Source organism: Podarcis liolepis (assembly GCF_965112155.1).
Source record: "Podarcis liolepis genome assembly, chromosome: 7".
NCBI lineage: Eukaryota > Metazoa > Chordata > Lepidosauria > Squamata > Lacertidae > Podarcis > Podarcis liolepis.
In genome coordinates, this window is record NC_139561.1 from 87,221,958 (window position 1) to 87,241,437 (window position 19,480).

The 19,480-nt window shown below is 50.0% G+C and overlaps 1 protein-coding gene across 2 annotated transcripts; it reads right to left on the reverse strand.

The window, feature by feature from the left end:
- Positions 1-380: 380 nt before the first annotated feature.
- Positions 381-6,221, reverse strand: MYPOP (Myb related transcription factor, partner of profilin). 2 transcript variants are annotated; one of them, XM_083515946.1, is made up of 3 exons: positions 6,144-6,221; positions 5,227-5,832; positions 381-1,813 (listed from the first exon to the last, which is right to left on the reverse strand). In XM_083515946.1, exons 2-3 carry the CDS (start codon positions 5,678-5,680, stop codon positions 1,149-1,151), a joined length of 1,119 nt encoding a protein of 372 aa, XP_083372072.1. In that variant the 5' UTR covers positions 5,681-5,832; positions 6,144-6,221; the 3' UTR covers positions 381-1,148. The 2 variants fall into 2 exon arrangements, with proteins under 2 accessions (XP_083372072.1, XP_083372071.1); XM_083515945.1 differs by lacking the exon at positions 6,144-6,221 and having other exon boundaries at positions 5,227-6,126.
- Between the last annotated feature and the right edge of the window lie 13,259 nt (positions 6,222-19,480).

Below are 19,480 nucleotides of genomic sequence, written 5' to 3' on the forward strand. Positions count from 1 at the left end.
CAGTGGTACCTCGGGTTAAGTACTTAATTGGTTCCGGAGGTCCGTACTTAACCTGAAACTGTTCTTAACCTGAAGCACCACTTTAGCTAATGGGGCCTCCCGCTGCCGCGGCGCGATTTCTGTTCTCATCCTGAACCAAAGTTCTTAACCTGAAGCACTATTTCTGGGTTAGCAGAGTCTGTAACCTGAAGCGTATGTAACCTGAAGCGTACGTAACCCGAGGTGCCACTGTATACAAGTTGTGCAAGCGACAATAAAGCATTTCAATTTCAATTAAATTGGTGAGAATGAAGTCCCCTTTTACTTGCAAAAAGCTCTGCCCCAGAACTCATCTCCGCCCCCCTCCCCACACCGTCACCGTTTCATGAAGACAAGGGAGCTGTAGTACGAAAATAGTTTATTGAGCTTCCGTAGGGGACGGGGCAGAGCAAAGGGAATGGCCGGAATGGCTTCAACTTTTGCCGGAATGGCCGAGAGCTGCTTTTGGGCAACCTTGCCCCTGCCCCTCCACGTTGGGGCTTTTCGGTCGAGGATGCTTTTGGCTTTTCAGGCGCTGGGAAGGGCTTCGAAGAGAGGGAAGTTGGTCTTTGTGGGACAGGGAGGCGGCAAAAACCCTCCCCACCCTGTATTCCCCCCTCCAAGAGTGTCTTAATGCAAAAAGCAATTGGGACTGGGGGAGTTGGGGGGGGGGAGACACTGCCAAAGCTGGGGAGCTGGCAGAGGGTTGGGGTTTTTTTGGGGGTGGGGGGACGGTCTGTCCAATTTCCCCTTTTCTGGCTGGCTTTCCATCCTGGGTTTCAGGCGCCCGCAAAAAAATGCACGACCCAGCAGCTGTGTGTTGCCGCTTGGCAAACACTCCTGGCCCCACTGCCTCATGTGGGGCTGCAAAAACCGGGTGGCGAGGGGTGTTTCTTGAGCATTGACAGGCTACCCAGCGTGGCCTGGGGGTGGGGGTGGTGGAGGCCCCTTGCAACCAACACCACAGGGCCCGGGGGTGAGTCTGGACTGTGTTTTGCAAAGGAACGGACAACCTTTGGAGATCCCTTTGGGGCAGAGCGTCAAGAGAAGTCGTTCTTCTCGCTGGGCATCTGCCCCATGTGTCTTCCCCCCCATAGGGGGCAGCGTCAGCACCAGGTCCTTGGCAGTGCTCACAAGTTCTTCCAGCGCCCCCTGCGTTTCCGCGTGGGGATCCCTTTCCTCCGCTTCTGGGGCGCAGGGGACGGCCCGCTTTTGGCCGCAGGCTGGCCTTCTTCAGCCACAGGACCCCCTTCGTCCTCTCTCCTCTCCAAGGACGGCTCCTCCTTGGTGGCGAAGGTGGGCGGCGGGGTCTCCGAGGAAGGGGCCGGCGGCGCGGGGCTCGGGCTCTCCCCCTGCGGGGGCAGCAGGCCGTTCGCCTGGGCAGGAAGGAGGGGCAGCAAAGCCGCCACCACGTCGGTCAGCCGCTCCAGGCCTTGCCGCAGGGTGTCGGTCAGCTCGCGGACGGCCTCGGCCGTCTCCCGCTGGGCCTGCAAGAAGTCCAGAGGGCGCTCGGCGGGCAGGTCGAGGCGAGTGCGTCGGCGCCGCAGGGGTGGCGAGGCAGAGGGGCACGGGGTGCTGCCCAGCGGCTCCGCAGGGGAGTGCTCTGGGTGCGGCCTGCAGCCTAAGCTGGCCGGAGAAGGCGCCATTTGGATGATCTGCAGTGAGGCGGGCTGGGCTGAAGGGGGCGCCGGCGAGTCGCGTTCCTTGGGCCTCAGTAGACCCCCGTTCAGGGTGCAGCAGGAAGTCCGCGCAGAAGTCTCTGGGCTGCAGGAGAGGTTGCCCCTGGCTGGCATATCTGCAGAGGGGGAGGGAAGCAGGAGATTGACAATGTTGGCACCCGGAATAATAATAATAATAATAATAATAATAATAATAATAATAATAATAATAATAATAATAATAATAATTTATTATTTATACCCCGCCCATCTGGCTGGGTTTCCCCAGCCACTCTGGGCGGCTTCCAACAAAACAGTAAAATACAATAACCTATTAAACATTAAAAGCTTCCCTAAACGGGGAATGTCTTCTAAAAGTCCGGTAGTTGTTTATCTCTTTGACATCTGGTGGGAGGGCGTTCCACAGGGCAGGTGCCACTACCGAGAAGGCCCTCTGCCTGGTTCCCTGTAACTTGGCTTCTCGCAGTGAGGGAACCGCCAGAAAGCCCTCAGCGCTGGACCTCAGTGTCCGGGCAGAACGATGCAGGTGGAGACACTCCTTCAGGTATACTGGACCAAGGCCGTTTAGGGCTTTAAAGGTCAGCACCAACACTTTGAATTGTGCTCAGAAACGTACAGGGAGCCAATGCAGATCTCTCAGGACCAGTGTTATGTGGTCCCGGCGGCCGCTCCCAGTCACCAGTCTAGCTGCCGCATTCTGGATTAGTTGTAGTTTCCGGGTCACCTTCAAAGGTAGCCCCACATAGAGCACAAGCGAGAGATAACCAGAGGAAACTCCTTTTCCTAGGCAGTGTTAGAAATTCAGCTATATAGCCTGAACTCTAGGTTACAGTCGCCACAACGTCAGTTTACCAGTGGGTCAGACTGGATGACCCTTGGGCCCCTTAAAGGTAAAGGGACCCTGACTATTAGGTCGAGTCGTGACCGACTCTGGGGTTGCGACGCTCATCTCGCTTTATTGGCCGAGGGAGCCGGTGTACAGCTTCTGGGTCATGTGGCCAGCATGACTAAGCCGCTTCTGGCGAACCAGAGCAGCGCACGGAAACGCCGTTTACCTTACCGCCGGAGCAGTACCTATTTATCTACTTGGACTGGCATGCTTTCGAACTGCTAGGTTGGCAGGAGCAGGGACCGAGCAACAGGAACTCACCCCGTTGCAGGGATTCGAACCGCCGACCTTCTGATCGGCAAGTCCTAGGCTCTGTGGTTTAACCCACAGCGCCACCCGCGTCCCTTACAGTTCTACAATTCTACGATCTCAACTACCTTGCTTGACTGTGGCTTGCTCTTGTGACAATTCACACGTATGCAAGGAGAAAGACAGGAGGGGGAAGGTATCCACTAGGGAGCAAGGCAGAGGTTTTTAAACTGTGGCTGCCAATCTAGCGCCCAGAAACCGCCATGTGGTCGCCATTAGACCCACGGCAGTAGCAAAATGCGCCTGGGGAATTTCAAACACAGTTCTTGGGGCCGGCTATTCCCCCATCACCAAGCTGCTGTTTCACTCCGACCGGCCCTTTCTGGGCCAGCTGTGCGTGGGCAGAGAGAGCGTGTGGCCAGAAGCCCTTTGCGGTCCTTACCTCTTTGGGCACAGACCTGAATTCTAACTCCGCGTTCTGAAAGATCTCTCTGCCTGCAGGATCTAGCTCCTCAGGGGAAAGGCAGGGCTAAAGCCCCTTTTCCCCATAGGCTAGCTTTCCGGGTGCAAGCTCCCTTCCACATGGCGGAGCATTCAGGTACCCAGAAAGCTGCCTAGCCCCTGCAGGGCTGTGCTGGGTGCTAGTTCTGCCGCTGTGTTGCGAATGACTCTTTCTCTCCTGCTTCCACACCTTTCTCGGCAGCCTCAAGGTTACAACCGGGGAACGAGTTGTGTAGGCATGGAGTTGGCAGCCGCAACTGGCCTCTAGCCCACCTGAGAGTGGGCACGGGCGTTTTCTCTCGGCACTTGTGCCCTGCGTCGAAAGGAGCCGTGGCAGCCGGGAGCCAAGTGTGGACTTGGATCACAGCAATAACCTAGCTTCATCCTGCTGTTTGCCTCTCCTGACCTGAAAGCACTTTGCGAGATTGGAGGCCAAGATGGTGACTCGGGGCTGAGGAAAATGCGCTCTGCACATGCACAGAGACACCTGTTTCCTGGACACTGGCTCGCATATGCCCAAACTGATTCCCAGCGTTGGAAGAAGGTTGCAGAGATAAACCACTGGCACGCCGGACGAAGCCAGGAAGCGCCAGGGAATTCCTCCGTCATGGATGTGGAGCTAAAATAGTGCATTGTGGGGAAACCCCTCTTTCTCTCCCCCCCCCTTGCTTTCCTCCCTTCTTCAAACCTGGAGCAGGAATTTCCCAAAGTAGGAAAGAGAAAAGAATGTCTCTTAGGGTCATGGGTTCGAGAAAAAGATTCCTGCATTGCAGCGGGTTGGACTAAATGACCCTTGTGTTTCCTTACAATGCGACAATTCTGTTATTCAGTGTCTCAGATGTATCCCTGGCCCTATTGATGTGGGGGAGACTTGAAAGGATATTTCAGGTCAGGGGGGCGTCAAGCGCAGGATTGCCTCCCTCACAAAGCAGAGTCATATTTGCTTGCCATCCTGCTTCCCCTGTTCTGTGCGCTTATCATGCCAATATAACTCCCTGCCATTTATTTGAGCTTCAGCTCTGGAATCCAAGGCATGGGTGGCGATGCGGAGATTAAAATAGCATCCCTTCGAGGCCCAAATCCCTGTTGGATGCCTGTCGCTCCATTCTCGGAGCAATTAGGTTTCTGAGCATGTGCAGAGTGCCTTTCCTCCGCCATTTGGAGTCGCATTTGGAACTTACGAGGTTAGATTGGCGCCGGCACAGCATGCATTTCAAACACACGTCTCCCCCCTGTACACCCAGAATCCTGGGAACTGTAGTTTGTTATAAAGGCGCTGGGAATTTTAGTTCTGTGAATGATAAGAGATAGGGCCGTGAGCTTCTTCTCTCTTTCTTGCCCTTCCCTGCCCAACCCCAATGGCAAAGGCATTGGCCTGTCGCGTGCCTCTTTCTTAAAAACCAGAAGTGCTGCAAATCAAAGCGAACTGACACCCTTCCCCACACCCAATCTGAAATCGCCCCCCACCATCACTTCACACACCCCTAGACCCATGGAGGCATCTGTGAAATGGAGGTGAAATCCTTAGTCCAGACTCCAGCTCAGGCAAACACAGACCACTGAATACATAACAATCTGCTTGCCGCTATCCAAGGGTGAGGCACTCTGCACATGCTCAGAGGTGTGCACACACACACGACTTCACATTGTGCCTCGAATCAAGCCCTTCTCGGTCCTCCAGCGCCTCGTCGGTTTAGAAACCAGCTCCTGGCGGCGGCATGTGGAGTTTCCAGTTTTTTACCCCACGCTGTCAGCGTGCCAACCCACATGTGGCAAGCCTCGGGCCCTTACATTCTGCCAATCTGTCCTTCAGAGCCAGGCCCCGGAGGACACCTGCTTCGGCCGCCAGCACCCGCCCGCCGGAGGGATGGGGTGCCCGCGGGGACTCACCTGCGCCATGCTCAGCCGCCAGCCTGTAACTGGGGGTGGCGAACCCCGGCGTGTTCTGCAAGGCGCCAGGTTCCACCCTGCCCGCCCCCATTACCACGCCAGGCCCCAGGATGGCGAAGATGGTCTCTTCCTCGGCAGAGAAGGTCTCGTCGCAGGCGCTGCCGGCCCCCTGCGTGGAGTGGGGCACCCTCGCCAGCTTTTCCTTGGTGCGGCGCTTGAAGTCATTCCAGCGCTTCTGCACCTCTTGCCCGGTCCGCTTCCAGCTGGTGATGCTGTTGATCTTGGCGGCGATGCCCTCCCACACCCTCCGCCGCTCGGCCACCGTCACCCGCCGGCTCTGGGTGCCGTACAGCTTGGCGTAGTTGGCACGGACCTCCTGGATCAAGATCTGGTTCTCCTCGTAGGAGAAGCGGGGCTTGCGGAGGCGGGTGATCTCCTCGCTGTCACCAGACATCCCGGTGCCCTTCTGCTGCTGCTGATGCCAACGCCGCCGTTCCCCGGTGCCCACTGCCGGGCTCCTTCAAGCTCTGGGAAGCAATTCTCTCGGGCTGCCGGTGCCCAGTTGGCACCGCTGCATGGGCACCCTAGCCAAGGCGGGTGCTGGTCCTGTCAGAGAAGGGGAGAGAGAGAGAGAGATGATTGGCATCGCCCAGCAAATGCACTGGGCTGGCACCTTGCAAGTTTGGGTGGGTGGGTGCCACCGCGCCACGCTGGCTGCCCAGCAGCTCTGCTTTTCGCAGGGGGGTCCCTCTGCCCCAGGGCCCCCCCCAAGCCTCCCCAGCTGGGAAGGGGGTGTCTGGGGAGGGCTCCTCCGTAAGGGGGTCTCCGCTCCCGCTCAGCTGCTGCCTTGCTGCATTGAAATGCCTCCCCCGCTCCTCCCTCCCAGTTCCTCCTCCTCCTCCTCCTCCTGCTGCTACCGGGCATGCGCCTGGCTTCGCCGCACTCCCAGCAGGCCAAGGGGCGGCCGGGATGGTTGCCCCGGGCAACCGAAGCCTGTCGCCCGCTCTTCTCGCAGGGCCTGGCCGAGCGGGGAGCAGGAGCTGTCAACTTTTCCCTTTCATAGCTGTCAACTTTTCCCTTTTCTTGCGAGGAAACCTATTTGAAATAAGGGAATTCCCCTTAAAAAAAGGGAAAAGTTGACAGCTATGATCTATACATATACAGCAATTGCACCCCCCCACACGTATACATATACATATATATATATATAGAGAGAGAGAGTGCTTTTTTCTATAAAAAAAATGTTTAGGGGTACTCTCCTTTTGACTCAAGAAAATCACCATTTTATAGTTCAAATTGGGGGAAATAAATGCAGTATATGTGGACAAAAGTACAAAGATTCACAAAATGTTTAGGGGTATGCGTACCCCTGTGTTCCCCCAGAAAAAAAGCACTGCGCATATATATATATATGTATATATATATATACACCCACACACACCCACACACCCACACCCCGTATATATAATTAGAATGTACTTCTCTGAATGCCTGCCCGGTCGCAAGCACCTGAGACTGGGGGAGAGGCGAGCAATAAAGGGCATCCCAGATTTCAAAGTTATCCCTTATCCCGACCCCACAATTACACTCAAACACACACATTTAAGCTTTCAAAGCAACCCCAAGCCGCATCACAAATGCGATGTGCGACTGCCTAAGTCAGAATCGGAGAGAAAGGGGCTTTCAAGGTTGCCAAGCGATCTTAAGACGGTTGTTTTTAATTCGGCTGTGCATCTGTTTTCTGTGTTAAAGCAAGCAAGGAGGAAATGGTAGCTCTCTGCCCCAAGGAGCTTACATGGTTTCAGGGCATGCACAAAGTTGCAAGTGAATGGGGTTTCTTTTTTTACATGGTAAATCTTTATTGGTTTAAAATACAAACACGAATGATCATTTACAACGAAGGTAAAGAATTGAATACAGAGAAAGAAACATCGAGACATAAGAATAAGAAAAAAGAAGATAAAAGAAAAAAAGAACCAAAAATTTATACAGAATCATATCCATCAATTAAAAATTTATGCATAAAACTTCCAATCGTTCCTATTATACAGTTTATATAATCATGATTTTATCGCACAGCTTTACGTTTTATCCTTTTTCATGTATCCCACTATTCATTTCATTCATTTTTGTTTACAGCTATCATTCCAGTTCTGCTAAGATGGTATTACTTGTACAATATAATCTTATATATTCCTTAAATATTTACCCTTCTCCATGTATTTTCTGATTTAAAGCTCCTCTGACTTTTCCCGTCAATTTTGCTAGTTGGAAAGATTCTATCATGAGTGGGGTTTCTTAGATGTGCCTTTTGAAATACTGAATACAACCAAGCTTTCCCACATTCATTTTCCCCGTTGTTCCCCCCCCCCCAAAAAAAGTGTGCATTTCCTGAAGGCATACTCTGAATTAGCTGCGATGGTTAAAACACAGAGTGGGTGGTGACAAAATGCACAAACCACGGGTGCAGTTTGACTCTGTTCGAGCAACACACACACAAACATTCGTGCTGTTTAGGGAAGCTTTTAATGTTTGATGCATTACTGTATTTTAATATTTTGTTGGAAGCCGTCCAGAATGGCTGGGGAGGCCCAGCCAGATGGGCGGGGTATAAATAAATTATTATTATTATTATTATTATTATTATTATTATTATTATTATTATTATTAATGCATTGTCAGCCACAAACAGGAATCGGTTGTGCATGCCTGATTAAATCCCCGAGAGCCCTGGGTATCATACCTAATGCAGACAAGACCTAAAATTCAGCCATTAATCATCCCTTTTGAGTACCGTATTTGAGTACTCCTGTCCGGTTGCCTCCTTTAAAGCAAGCAGGCTCTCTGTCCCTCTCTCCTCCCCACTCGCTAAATAACAGCAACGGTTTTTCAAGCAGGCTCTCTGTCTCTCTCTCCTCCCCACTCGCTAAATAGCAGCAAAGTTTTTCGCAAGCAGGCTCTCTCTCCTCCCCACTCCTCTTATAAGAGCCTTCTCCTCTCATACCCCTCTTCTGCATTATTAACAGCATCCTTCTCCACCCACCCCACGCGTGTCCCTTGTCCCTTGAGTGTTTTTCCTTCCCTCCCCACTTAAAACGTGGTTACAAAGCACGGATCCACATGGATCCTCAGGATTTTTGCACTGGGTCACCCCAAATCCACCATCAGATCACATAGCATGTCCATGGCTACAGCTTGCACCAAAAAAATCACGCACCCACTGTTGCCTGGGGCCGCAGTGGTGCAAAAACGTGGTTACAAAGCACGGATCCACATGGATCCTGAGGATTTTTGCATTGGGCTACCCCAAACTCACCATCAGATCACATGTCTGTGGCCACAGCATGAACCACAAAAATCATACATCCACTGTTTCGTTTAGAATATTTTTTTCTTGTTTTCCTCCTCTAAAAACTATGTGCGTGTTATGGTTGGGAGCGTGTTATAGAGTGAAAAATACGGTAAATGGGTTACCTCCAGCAAGAATACCCTGCCTCGACAGAAACAAATGCCCTTCTCTTTTGCATTTCTTGAGGCATTTAATCCAGTTGCTTTCAGCAAGGATGGAGTCGCCTAATTACAGCAAGAACCGAGTTGCTTAGACACCCCAGTGACTTTGCCTTACTTTCCCCTGGGGTGGATCATGGCCAGGGCTGGATTTAGGTCTGATGAGGCCCTAGGCTACTGAAGGTAATGGGCCCTTTATATGTCCAGCTGTCCTTTGACAACAACAAAATGACACTGTTTTGTTGTTGTTGTTGCTGAATATATGCTATATGGTAATTTATGGACCTAATAGTTGTTGCTTAGTCGTTTAGTCGTGTCCGACTCTTTGTGACCCCCTGGACCAGAGCACGCCAGGCACTCCTGTCTTCCACTGCCTCCCGCAGTTTGGTCAAACTCATGCTGGTAGCTTTGAGAACACTGTCCAACCATCTCGTCCTCTGTCGTCCCCTTCTCCTTGTGCCCTCCATCTTTCCCAACATCAGGGTCTTTTCCAGGGAGTCTTCTCTTCTCATGAGGTGGCCAAAGTATTGGAGCCTCAGCTTCAGGGTCTGTCCTTCCAGTGAGCACTCAGGGCTGATTTCCTTCAGAATGGAGAGGTTTGATCTTCTTGCAGTCCATGGGACTCTCAAGAGTCTCCTCCAGCACCAGAATTCAAAAGCATCCATTCTTCGGCGATCAGCCTTCTTTATGGTCCAGCTCTCACTTCCATACATCACTACTGGGAAAACCATAGCTTTAACTATATGAACCTTTGTTGGTAAGCTGATGTCTTTGCTTTTTAGGATGCTGTCTAGGTTTGTCATTGCTTTTCTCCCAAGAACCTAATAGTTATCTAAAGCCGTTTGCACATGTTACCATGCTACCAGTCCATGCAGAATGTAGGCACCCTATATATAGAAAGGAGCAAACCAGTGATATTTTAGGGAGCAGGCTAGCAGGCGGGGCCCATGACTTACATCATAGGAGCCTACACAACACAAAACACTTGCTGTATGTAGGTTTTATTTTATTTGGGTTTTTTATCCTATATTTTGGAAATGTACATCCAGATTTTTTTTCCTTTAATTTTTCGGGGGCCCCCAAGAGAGTGGGGCCCCAAGCTATAGCTTGTTTAGCTTATACATAAATCTGGCACTGGGTCATGGAGGTGACCCGTGACATATACCGTATTTTTTGCTCTATAAGACTCACTTTTCCCCTCCAAAAAGTAAGGGGAAATGTGTGTGCGTCTTATGGAGCGAATGCAGGCTGCGCAGCTATCCCAGAAGCCAGAACAGCAAGAGGAATTGCTGCTTTCACTGCGCAGCGATCCCTCTTGCTGTTCTGGCTTCTGAGATTCAGAATATATTTTTTCTTGTTTTCCTCCTCCAAAAACTAGGTGCGTCTTGTGGTCTGGTGCGTTTTATAGAGCGAAAACTACGGCAAATTCAGGTCAGTGTCCATCACCGGGAAGACTATTCCTATAACAGGATACTCCTAGAATCCCAAAGTTGCCCAGTTTTTTGACACTCCACCAGAAGGCTTCTCAGACTTCCCATCTGATTGCTGCAGGAGTCTGACTTCTTCTTTAACCATCCAGCCAATATCATTAATTCTTTACCTTTCGTTCCTTTGCCTCTGCCTTTGTCTGTGTTGTTATTTTTCTCTTTGGGATCCGTCAGGACTGCCTCGTAGAAGCACCGGCCAGCGTCCTTCTGCAAGAGAACTCCCCTTCTGTCTCTCCCCGACCCCTTTTTAAACCCTAATTGGGTTCAAAGGCTTAAAATATCAACAACAACAAAACAGGCATTTGAATCCTGCATCAAAGTGGGTCAGACCCCTTCCAAGCCTGCAATTCTACGATTCAAGGACTGACCCAATTCAATGGGTCTGTTTAAAATAAGTGGGCTTAATAATAATATTATTAATAATAATAATAATAATAATAATAATAATAATAATAATAATAAATGGGCTTAAAATAACAACAACAAAACAAAACAACATGAGCATAACAACAACAATAATAAATGGGATTAATAATAATAATAATAAATGGGCTTAATAATACTACCGTATTTTTCGCCCTATAGGATGCACTTTTTCCCCTCCAAAAATGAAGGGGAAATCTGGGTGCATCCTATGGGGCGAATGCAGGCTTTCGCTGAAGCTTGGAGAGTGAGAGGGGTCGGTGCGCACCGACCCCTCTCGCTCTCCAGGCTTCAGGAACACATCCGCAGCCTAGGCAGCCCTACGGGAGGTCCGGCAGGGATGTCTAGGCTGCGGATAGCAGCCTGCCGCCCGGCGGGTGGGGCGCCCTGAAGCAGAGCGCCCCCCTCGCCAGGCAGACATCCGCAGCGTGGGGAGCCTTGCAGGAGTTCCCGGCAAGGCTCCCCACACCGCGGATAGCAGCCTGCCGCCCCGCAGGGGGGGGTGCCCTGATGCAGAGCGCCCCTCGCGCGGGGCAGACATCGGCCAGCCCCACAAGCTCGGGGACAGCAGGGAGGGGCAGCGCCGCCATCCCGCTGTTCCTCGACCTGGTTCTGTTTCCCCGACCTGCTTTTGGGGGGGAAATAAAGGGAAATTTTTTCTCCTTTATTTCCCCCCCAAAAAACTAGGTGCGTCCTATGGGACGGAGCGTCCTATGGGGCGAAAAATACGGTAAATGGGCTTAAAATAACAACAACAATGTGGGAATTATAATAATAAATGGGCTTAAAACAACAACATGAGCATAATAACATAATAACAACAACAATAATGAATGGGCTTAATAATAATAATAATAATAAATGGGCTTAATAATAATAATAATAATAATAATAATAATAATAATAATAATAATAATAAATGGGCTTAAAATAACAACAACAATGTGGGAATAATAATAACAATAATAGGCATAATAATGTGATGATGATGATGATAATAATAATAATAATGATAATAATAATAATAATAATAATAATAATAATAAATGGGAATAAGAAGAAGAAGTAGACAGGGTGAATAAAAGGCCTTCACTGATAGTGGGGACCATAGGAGCCAGCTCCTAGTGGCTGAGATCCATTAGGGGCCCCCAATAAAATATTTGTGGGGTTGAGCCTCCAGAAAGTTGATGGGTATTGCTATTATAATCCATCATGTGGAATGGGGCTTCCCCCCCCCTGGTTTTATTCAAGTTGGCACCCCCAGCAACGACTTCAGGTCCATGGGCAGAGCCTACATTTCACACCTATGACACAGCTCACAGCAATGAGCTGTGAAGACCCCAGTTCAAAGCTCACCATATCCACAATTGGGGGGGGGGGAAGCAACAGCAGAGATTCTTGCACTGCAGAGGGTTGGACTAGATGACCCTCAGGGGTCCCTTCCATGAAAAACTCACCCAGCAGCCTTGGGCTCAGTTTGCCCGTCAGTGGTATGGGGGTAATTGCATAGGGAGTCTGCAGGACTGTATGAGAAAGTGCTTAGTAATAGTAATTTATTATTTGCACCCTGCCCATCTGGCTGGGTTTCCCCAACCACTTTGGGCGGCTTCCAACGAAGATTAAAAATACATTAAAATGTCACACATTAAAAGCTTCCCTGAACAGGGCTGCCTTCAGATGTCTTCTAAATGTCAGGTAGTTGTTTATCTCTTTGACATCTGAGGGGAGGGCATTCCACAGGGCGGGAGCCACCACCAAGAAGGCCCTCTGCCTGGTTCCCTGTAGCTTCACTTCTCGCAATGAGGGAACCGCCAGAAGGCCCTTGGCGCTGGACCTCAGTGTCCGGGCAGAACGATGGGGGTGGAGACGCTCCTTCAGGTATACTGGACCTTTGAGGCTGTTTAAGGCTTTCAAGGTCAGCACCAACACTTTGAATTGTGCTCGGAAACATACTGGGAGCCAATGCAGATCTCTCAGGACTGGTGTTATGTGGTCTCAGCGGCCACTCCCAGTCACCAGTCTAGCTGCCACATTCTGGATTAATTGCAGTTTCTGGGTCACCTTCAAAGGTAGCCCCACGTAGAGTGCATTGCAGTAGTCCAAGCGGGAGATAATTAGAGCATACACCACTCTGGTGAGAAGTCTGCGGGCAGGTAGGGTCTCAGCCTGCATACCGGATGAAGCTGGGAGACAGCCGCCCAGGACACAGAAGGCAATCTTTGAATTCTCCTCCTCCTCCCTATAATTAAAAATATTGGACGCAGGTGGCACTGTGGGTTAAACCACAGAGCCTAGGGCTTGCTGATCAGGAGGTCGGTGGTTTGAATCCCCACAACGGGGTGAGCTTCTGTTGCTCGGTCCCTGCTCCTGCCAACCTAGCAGTTCGAAAGCACATCAAAGTGCAAGTAGATAAATAGGTACCACTCTGGCGGGAAGGTAAACGGCGTTTCCGTGCGCTGCTCTGGTTTGCCAGAAGCGGCTTAGTCATGCAGGCCACATGACCCGGAAGCTGTACGCCGGCTCCCTCGGCCAATAAAGCGAGATGAGCGCCGCAACCCCAGAGTCGGTCACAACTGGACCTAACAGTCAGGGGTCCCTTTACGTGGACGTGATAGGGAGCCTGGCTATTTCTCGATGTTGCAGTGCTACCTTTTGCCCACTAGAGGGAGTATGACACCTTCCTGTTATCCTCTCCTGCTCCCCGACTTTTAATGGTTGTACAGTATGTAGATGAATGATGCTATGTACGGAAATGGGCCAGCAGGGGGCGCTTTCCCACCTGCCTAGTGATTCATTTCCTTGCTCTGTGTTTGTGTGTTTGTGTGTGTGTGTTAGAGGTCGCAGGAGGCTTGGCAATGGAAGGCAGGGTGTCATCCTGCAGGCAATGGCACCCCCTGCAAAAGGAGGTCAATGGGGGGGAGGTAGGGGTGGGGCTGGCTAACCTCCCTGTGCCTTGTCTCTGGCAGGCAGCGCAGCAGCTGAAAGGGACCCCCTGTGTCCTGGCACAGGGGCTGGAGGCCCTGGACTCGCAGGGGTCAGCAAACTTTTCCAGCAAGGGGGCCGGTCCACTGTCCCCCAGACCTCGTGGGGGGCCGGACTATATTTTGAAAATAATCGAAACATTAATCGATTAATGCCTGCAGGAGACTTTGTGGATATTTAAGTTATAATTAGAAAAATCTTAATAATTATTCATAAAGGAATCAGCTTATAAGAAGTAAATAAGGATGCCAGAAGCAGGATAAAGGAAGCCTTTTATTTCGTTGTTTGTATATTGTTGTATACAGTGGTACCTCGGGTTACATACACTTCAGGTTACAGACGCTTCAGGATACGGACTCTGCTAACCCAGAAATAGAGCTTCAGGTTAAGAACTTTTCTTCAGGATGAGAACAGAAATCGTGCTCCGGCGGCGCGGCAGCAGCAGCAGGCCCCATTAGCTAAAGTGGTGCTTCAGGTTAAGAACAGTTTCAGGTTAAGAATGGACCTCCGGAACAAATTAAGTACTTAACCCATGAATGAATTCCTATGTCCCACAAATAACCCAGAGATGCATTTTAAACATATTCTACTCATGCCAAAACACGCTGGTTCCCGGGCCGTCCGCGGGCCGGATTGAGAAGGCGATTGGGCCGGATCCGACCCCGGGCCTTTGTTTGCCTACCCCTGCCCTGGAGAGACTGTGTGGCTCAGGGAGGAGGAGGGTGTGTGTGGAAGAGCGAGGGAGCTGCGCAGAGTCCAGATGTGTCAGCCTTGGACAATAGGCGAGCGGGAAAAGGACAGACAGATGGGCCAGCTGATACAATGGACCAGGCGTTTAGCATTCAGGAGCGGTTCTCGGCTGACTTGCCGCCTCCCCTCCCCCTCCGCCCTGCTCCGCTATTGAGCCAGCCAAAGGCCAGGATGAAAAGGCCTTGCCAAAGCCCATCTGCTCCCTCTTTCTCCTTCTCTCTCTCTCTCTCCCCACATTCATCCAAGGAGCAGACAGAGAGAGAGAGAGAGAGAGAGAGAGATTTCTCCCCATTTTCTCCTTCCTCAGAACTGCTGGCGGGTGGGAAGGAAAGAAGGCGATTGCTGTGTTTAATTGCCCCCTGATTAAAAGCACAGCTTGATCTTTCTTTCCTTCCTTCCTTCCGTCCGTCCGGCCTCCTTCTTGCACCCATTTCACAGGTTGGAGGAACTGAGGCCGAGAAACAGACCCCCAGCCAGCCCAAACTACGGAGCGTCAAGTTCATGGGCCAGCAGGGAGTGCAGAGGTTCATTGACTTAGAAAGAAAGAAAGAAAGAAAGAAAGAAAGAAAGAAAGAAAGAAAGAAAGCTTGATTTGGAAACAATTGGTCTTTCCCCATTCTCAGATGTGCATAAACTGTCTCTGGTTGCTGTGTTGATGAGTTGCAGCAGAAAACAAGAGAAGAGGGAGTTTTGATGTGTGCTGCTTCTTGTTTGAAGCCTAGCAGGTGACAAGAGAAATCACATTTTTTCCTCACTCAAACTGGGCAGCCCTTGTGCCTTTTGCCCAAGAGGCAAAAGCGAAGCCCTTGGTTTTCATGGCGTTGCAGTGATGGGGAAACCTGCCTGCGATGCAGCCGTCAAAGGCACAGGGGGCCCAGCCAGGGAAGAAAGTTAGCAACTCTCCTTCAGGGCAGTGGGAGACCGAGCAGAGAATTTCTCAACCAGGTCCTGAGTGCGAAGGAGGACCCTATTATTTAACGTGATCCCTCAAGGTTGCAATATTTTAAAAGGGGACCTCGAGGGTCGACAATCTGTAGAGAGGGCCTGGGGCCACTGGCTTGTTTGCTTTCCCGAAAGTCTGTTTCCGTTAGCAGGATCGGGGCCAAATCCATTGCCAGCCAGGATTTTTCCAAACAGCTCAGCGTTCCCTCCTCAGGCTCCGTTTAACAAGATGCTGAGCTCCTCAGGAAAAGGTTCATTTATTTTTGTGCTTATGTGGGAGCCAGAATCCACAGAGCGAAAAGAAGAGAGCAATGGGGGGGGGGAGGGATAATTCAGCTGCTGGGTAGCACACGGGGGCCACAAGCTCATCGCCATGACAGGAAATTTGGGAGGGATTGCAAATATGGATCATGAGAGCCTTGAAAGAGGCTGCAAGATCTCTTGTGGGGTGTTTGTGTAGAGGGTCTCCCTTTCTGCAACGCCCTGTCCTTTGGTCACAGGAAGATGTGATTGGGGTGCTGAGAGAGAGTGCTGTTTTTTCGGGAAAATACATAAATTATTTATTTATTTATTTATTTATTTATTTATTTATTTATTATTATTAAGGAAATCAGCCCTGAGTGCTCACTGGAAGGACAGATCGTGAAGCTGAGGCTCCAGTACAGTGGTACCTCGGGTTACATATGCTTCAGGTTACATACGCTTCAGGTTACAGACTCTGCTAACCCAGAAATAGTGCTTCAGGTTAAGAACTTTGCTTCAGGATGAGAACAGAAATCGTGCTCTGGCAGCGCGGCAGCAGCAGGAGGCCCCATTAGCTAAAGTGGTGCTTCAGGTTAAGAACAGTTTCAGGTTAAGTACGGACCTCCGGAACGAATTAAGTACTTAACCCGAGGTACCACTGTATTTTGGCCACCTCATGAGAAGAGAAGACTCCCTGGGAAAGACCCTGATGTTGGGAAAGATGGAGGGCACAAGGAGAAGGGGACGACAGAGGACGAGATGGTTGGACAGTGTTCTCGAAGCTACCAGCATGAGTTTGACCAAACTGCGGCAGGCAGTGGAAGACAGGTGGGCCTGGCGTGCTCTGCTCCAGGGGGTCACAAAGAGTCGGACACGACTATTATTATTATTATTATTATTATTATTATTATTATTATTATTGGAATAAGGGCCTCTGTTTGCACTGAGTGGCACTTAACAGGAAGCATAAAAAGCTGCCCCCCAAAAAAAAACCCACCCCCACATTGTCACAGGAAGAGATATGTCATTTTCTGTTCCTGGACGAGTGTTGGAGCAGGGAGACCGAAATTCTGTACCAAGGAAAGCAGAATTCCATGGCCTGGGCAAATTATGCAAATGGAGGAAAAGCGTATGATTTTATACCAGTAATTTGGTTTGCTTTTTCGGAAGCATTCTCATTTATTCTGCTTCTTCTAGTTGTGGCTCCCAGTACATTTCTGAGCACAATTCAATGTGTTGGTGTTGACCTTTAAAGCCCTAAATGGCCTCAAAGGCCCAGTATACCTGAAGGAGCATCTTCACCTCCAGCCTGGACACTGAGGTCCAGCGCCAAGGGCCTTCTGGTGGTTCCCTCACTGTGAGAAGCCAATTTACAGGGAACCAGGCAGAGGGCCTTCTCGGTGGTGCCGCCCGCCCTGTGGAACGCCATCCCATCAGACGTCAAAGAGAAAAATAACTACCAAACTTTTAGAAGACATCTGAAGGCAGCCCTGTTTAGGGAAGCTTTTAATGTTTGATGCATTATGGTGTTTTAATATTTTGTTGGAAGCCACCCAGAGTGGCTGGGGAAAAATAAATTATTATTATTATTATTATTATTATTATTATTATTATTATTATTATTATTATTATTTTATTCCCGCGAGGGCCTGGTCTAGCAATCTGGCATCTCATGTCCTGACGAAAGGAGATGTGTGATCCGCAAAGCTGATGCCATCATAAATGCGTTTGCAATGTGCCACATGGCTGGCAGGGCCTGCCAAAAGAGGTATCGAATGGGTGTCACACACACACACACACACACACACACACACACACCATATCTTATCTCATGGCCTGTTATTTTCATGTTCATCCATCCCCAAACAAACTGAGCCTCAGCTAGTTGTTGTTGTTTATAATGTTTTCCCCTTTCTCTTGATCAGGTGCCAGCAAACCTTTTCAGCAGAGGGCTGGTCCACTGTCCCTCAGATCTTGTTGCGGGCAGGACCATTTTTTGGAAAAAAAAATGAACAAATTCCTATGCCCCACAAATAACCCAGAGATGCATTTTAAACAAGAGCACACATTCTACTCATGTCAAAACACGCTGGTTGAGGGCTGGATTGAGAAGGCGATTGGGCCGGATCCGGCCCCTGGGCCTTAGTTTGCCTTTCATCCTCTGCAACATGCAAGCTGGGTTTTATATTGCCGGGCGCCCTGGCCTCACAGCATTTATGCTTTTGCAAAAACTCCTAGGTCCAAGTCTCAGCACACACCCCCTTCAAATATCTCAGGTGAGGGAGCTGGAATGAGCCTCCGCCGTAAGACCTTGGAGAGCTCCTGCTGGAAGAGCCTGCAGTTCAGGGCTGCATAGATGGTTAGATGTCGACTCCTTTTTGAAACAACTCCCTCCTCATTTCATAGAATCATAGAATGATAGAGTTGGAAGAGACCACAAGGGCCATCGAGTCCAACCCCCTGCCAAGCAGGAAACACCATCAGAGCACTCCTGACATATGGTTGTCAAGCCTCTGCTTCAAGACCTCCAAAGTAGGAGACCACCACACTCCTTGGCAGCAAATTCCACTGTCGAACAGCTCTTACTGTCAGGAAGTTCTTCCTAATGTTTAGGTGGAATCTTCTTTCTTGTAGTTTGGATCCATTGCTCCGTGTCCGCTTCTCTGGAGCAGCAGAAAACAACCTTTCTCCCTCCTCTATGTGACATCCTTTTATATATTTGAACATGGCTATCATATCATCCCTTAACCTCCTCTTCTCCAGGCTAAACATGCCCAGCTCCCTTAGCCGTTCCTCATAAGGCATCATTTCCAGGCCTTTGATTATTTTGGACCATTTATCCTACAGATTTGACTTCTGTAATCAGGCCACATGGCAGCCTATCCCTTCAGGGGGCAAAAGCACCACAAAGTCTACCTAGGGAACTGCCAACGGCTTTGGCACCATTTCTCTGCCGTCTTAAGAGATCCACAGCCAGGGGCCCCGGGGCCCTTTGACCAGAGTGTCCCTTAACGGTGGCAATACTACACAATAGTGCCACCTGCTGTCACCTGGAGCAATCGTGATGCAAAGCACTTGCGTGCCTCTTGAAGTGTGCCCGGAAAAGGCCTGGGCAGCCAGTATGTGGCAGCAGGTAAAGACTTTACCTTCCTAATGGTCTTAAGAAAGCACTCAGGTTTCTAGCCCTCATGATTGCAAATGTGCTCTTTTACAGGCGATGCCCGGTAAGTTTTGGAAGCCAGAAGAATCACGGAATAAAAGCTCCCTGTATCAGAAGACAGGGCTTTGGGTTGCTGCAAAATCCCTAATAATAATAATAATAATAATAATAATAATAATAATATTTTTAATAATATGTGACATTTTAGTGTGTTTTTCATCTTTGTTGGAAGCCACCCAGAGTGGCTGGGGAAACCCAGCCAGATGGGCGGGGTACAAATAATAAATTATTATTATTATTATTATTATTATTATTATTATTATTATACCCCCTATATTTGGCCACTCTGGGCAGCTTCCAACAGAACACTAAAATACAATAACCTATTAAACATTAAAAGCTTCCCTAAACAGGGCTGCCTTCAGATGTCTTCTAAAAGTTTGGTAGTTATTTTTCTCTTTGACATCTGGTGGGAGGGCGTTCCACAGGGCAGGCGCCACCACCGAGAAGGCCCTCTGCCTGGTTCCCTGCAAACACGCTTCTCGCAATGAGGGAACAGCCAGAAGGCCCTCGGCGCTGGACCTCAGTGTCCGGGCAGAACAATGGGGGTGGAGACGCTCCTTCAGATATACTTCCCAAATATGCGAAAGCTCAGTCACGGCCCGGAGGAATGAATAGCAGTACCATTGCATGGGCTCCGAAAGGCTTCCCGACTGGGGCTTGTGTCATTGCCCCATGGAGGGGGGGGGCTGTCCCTCAG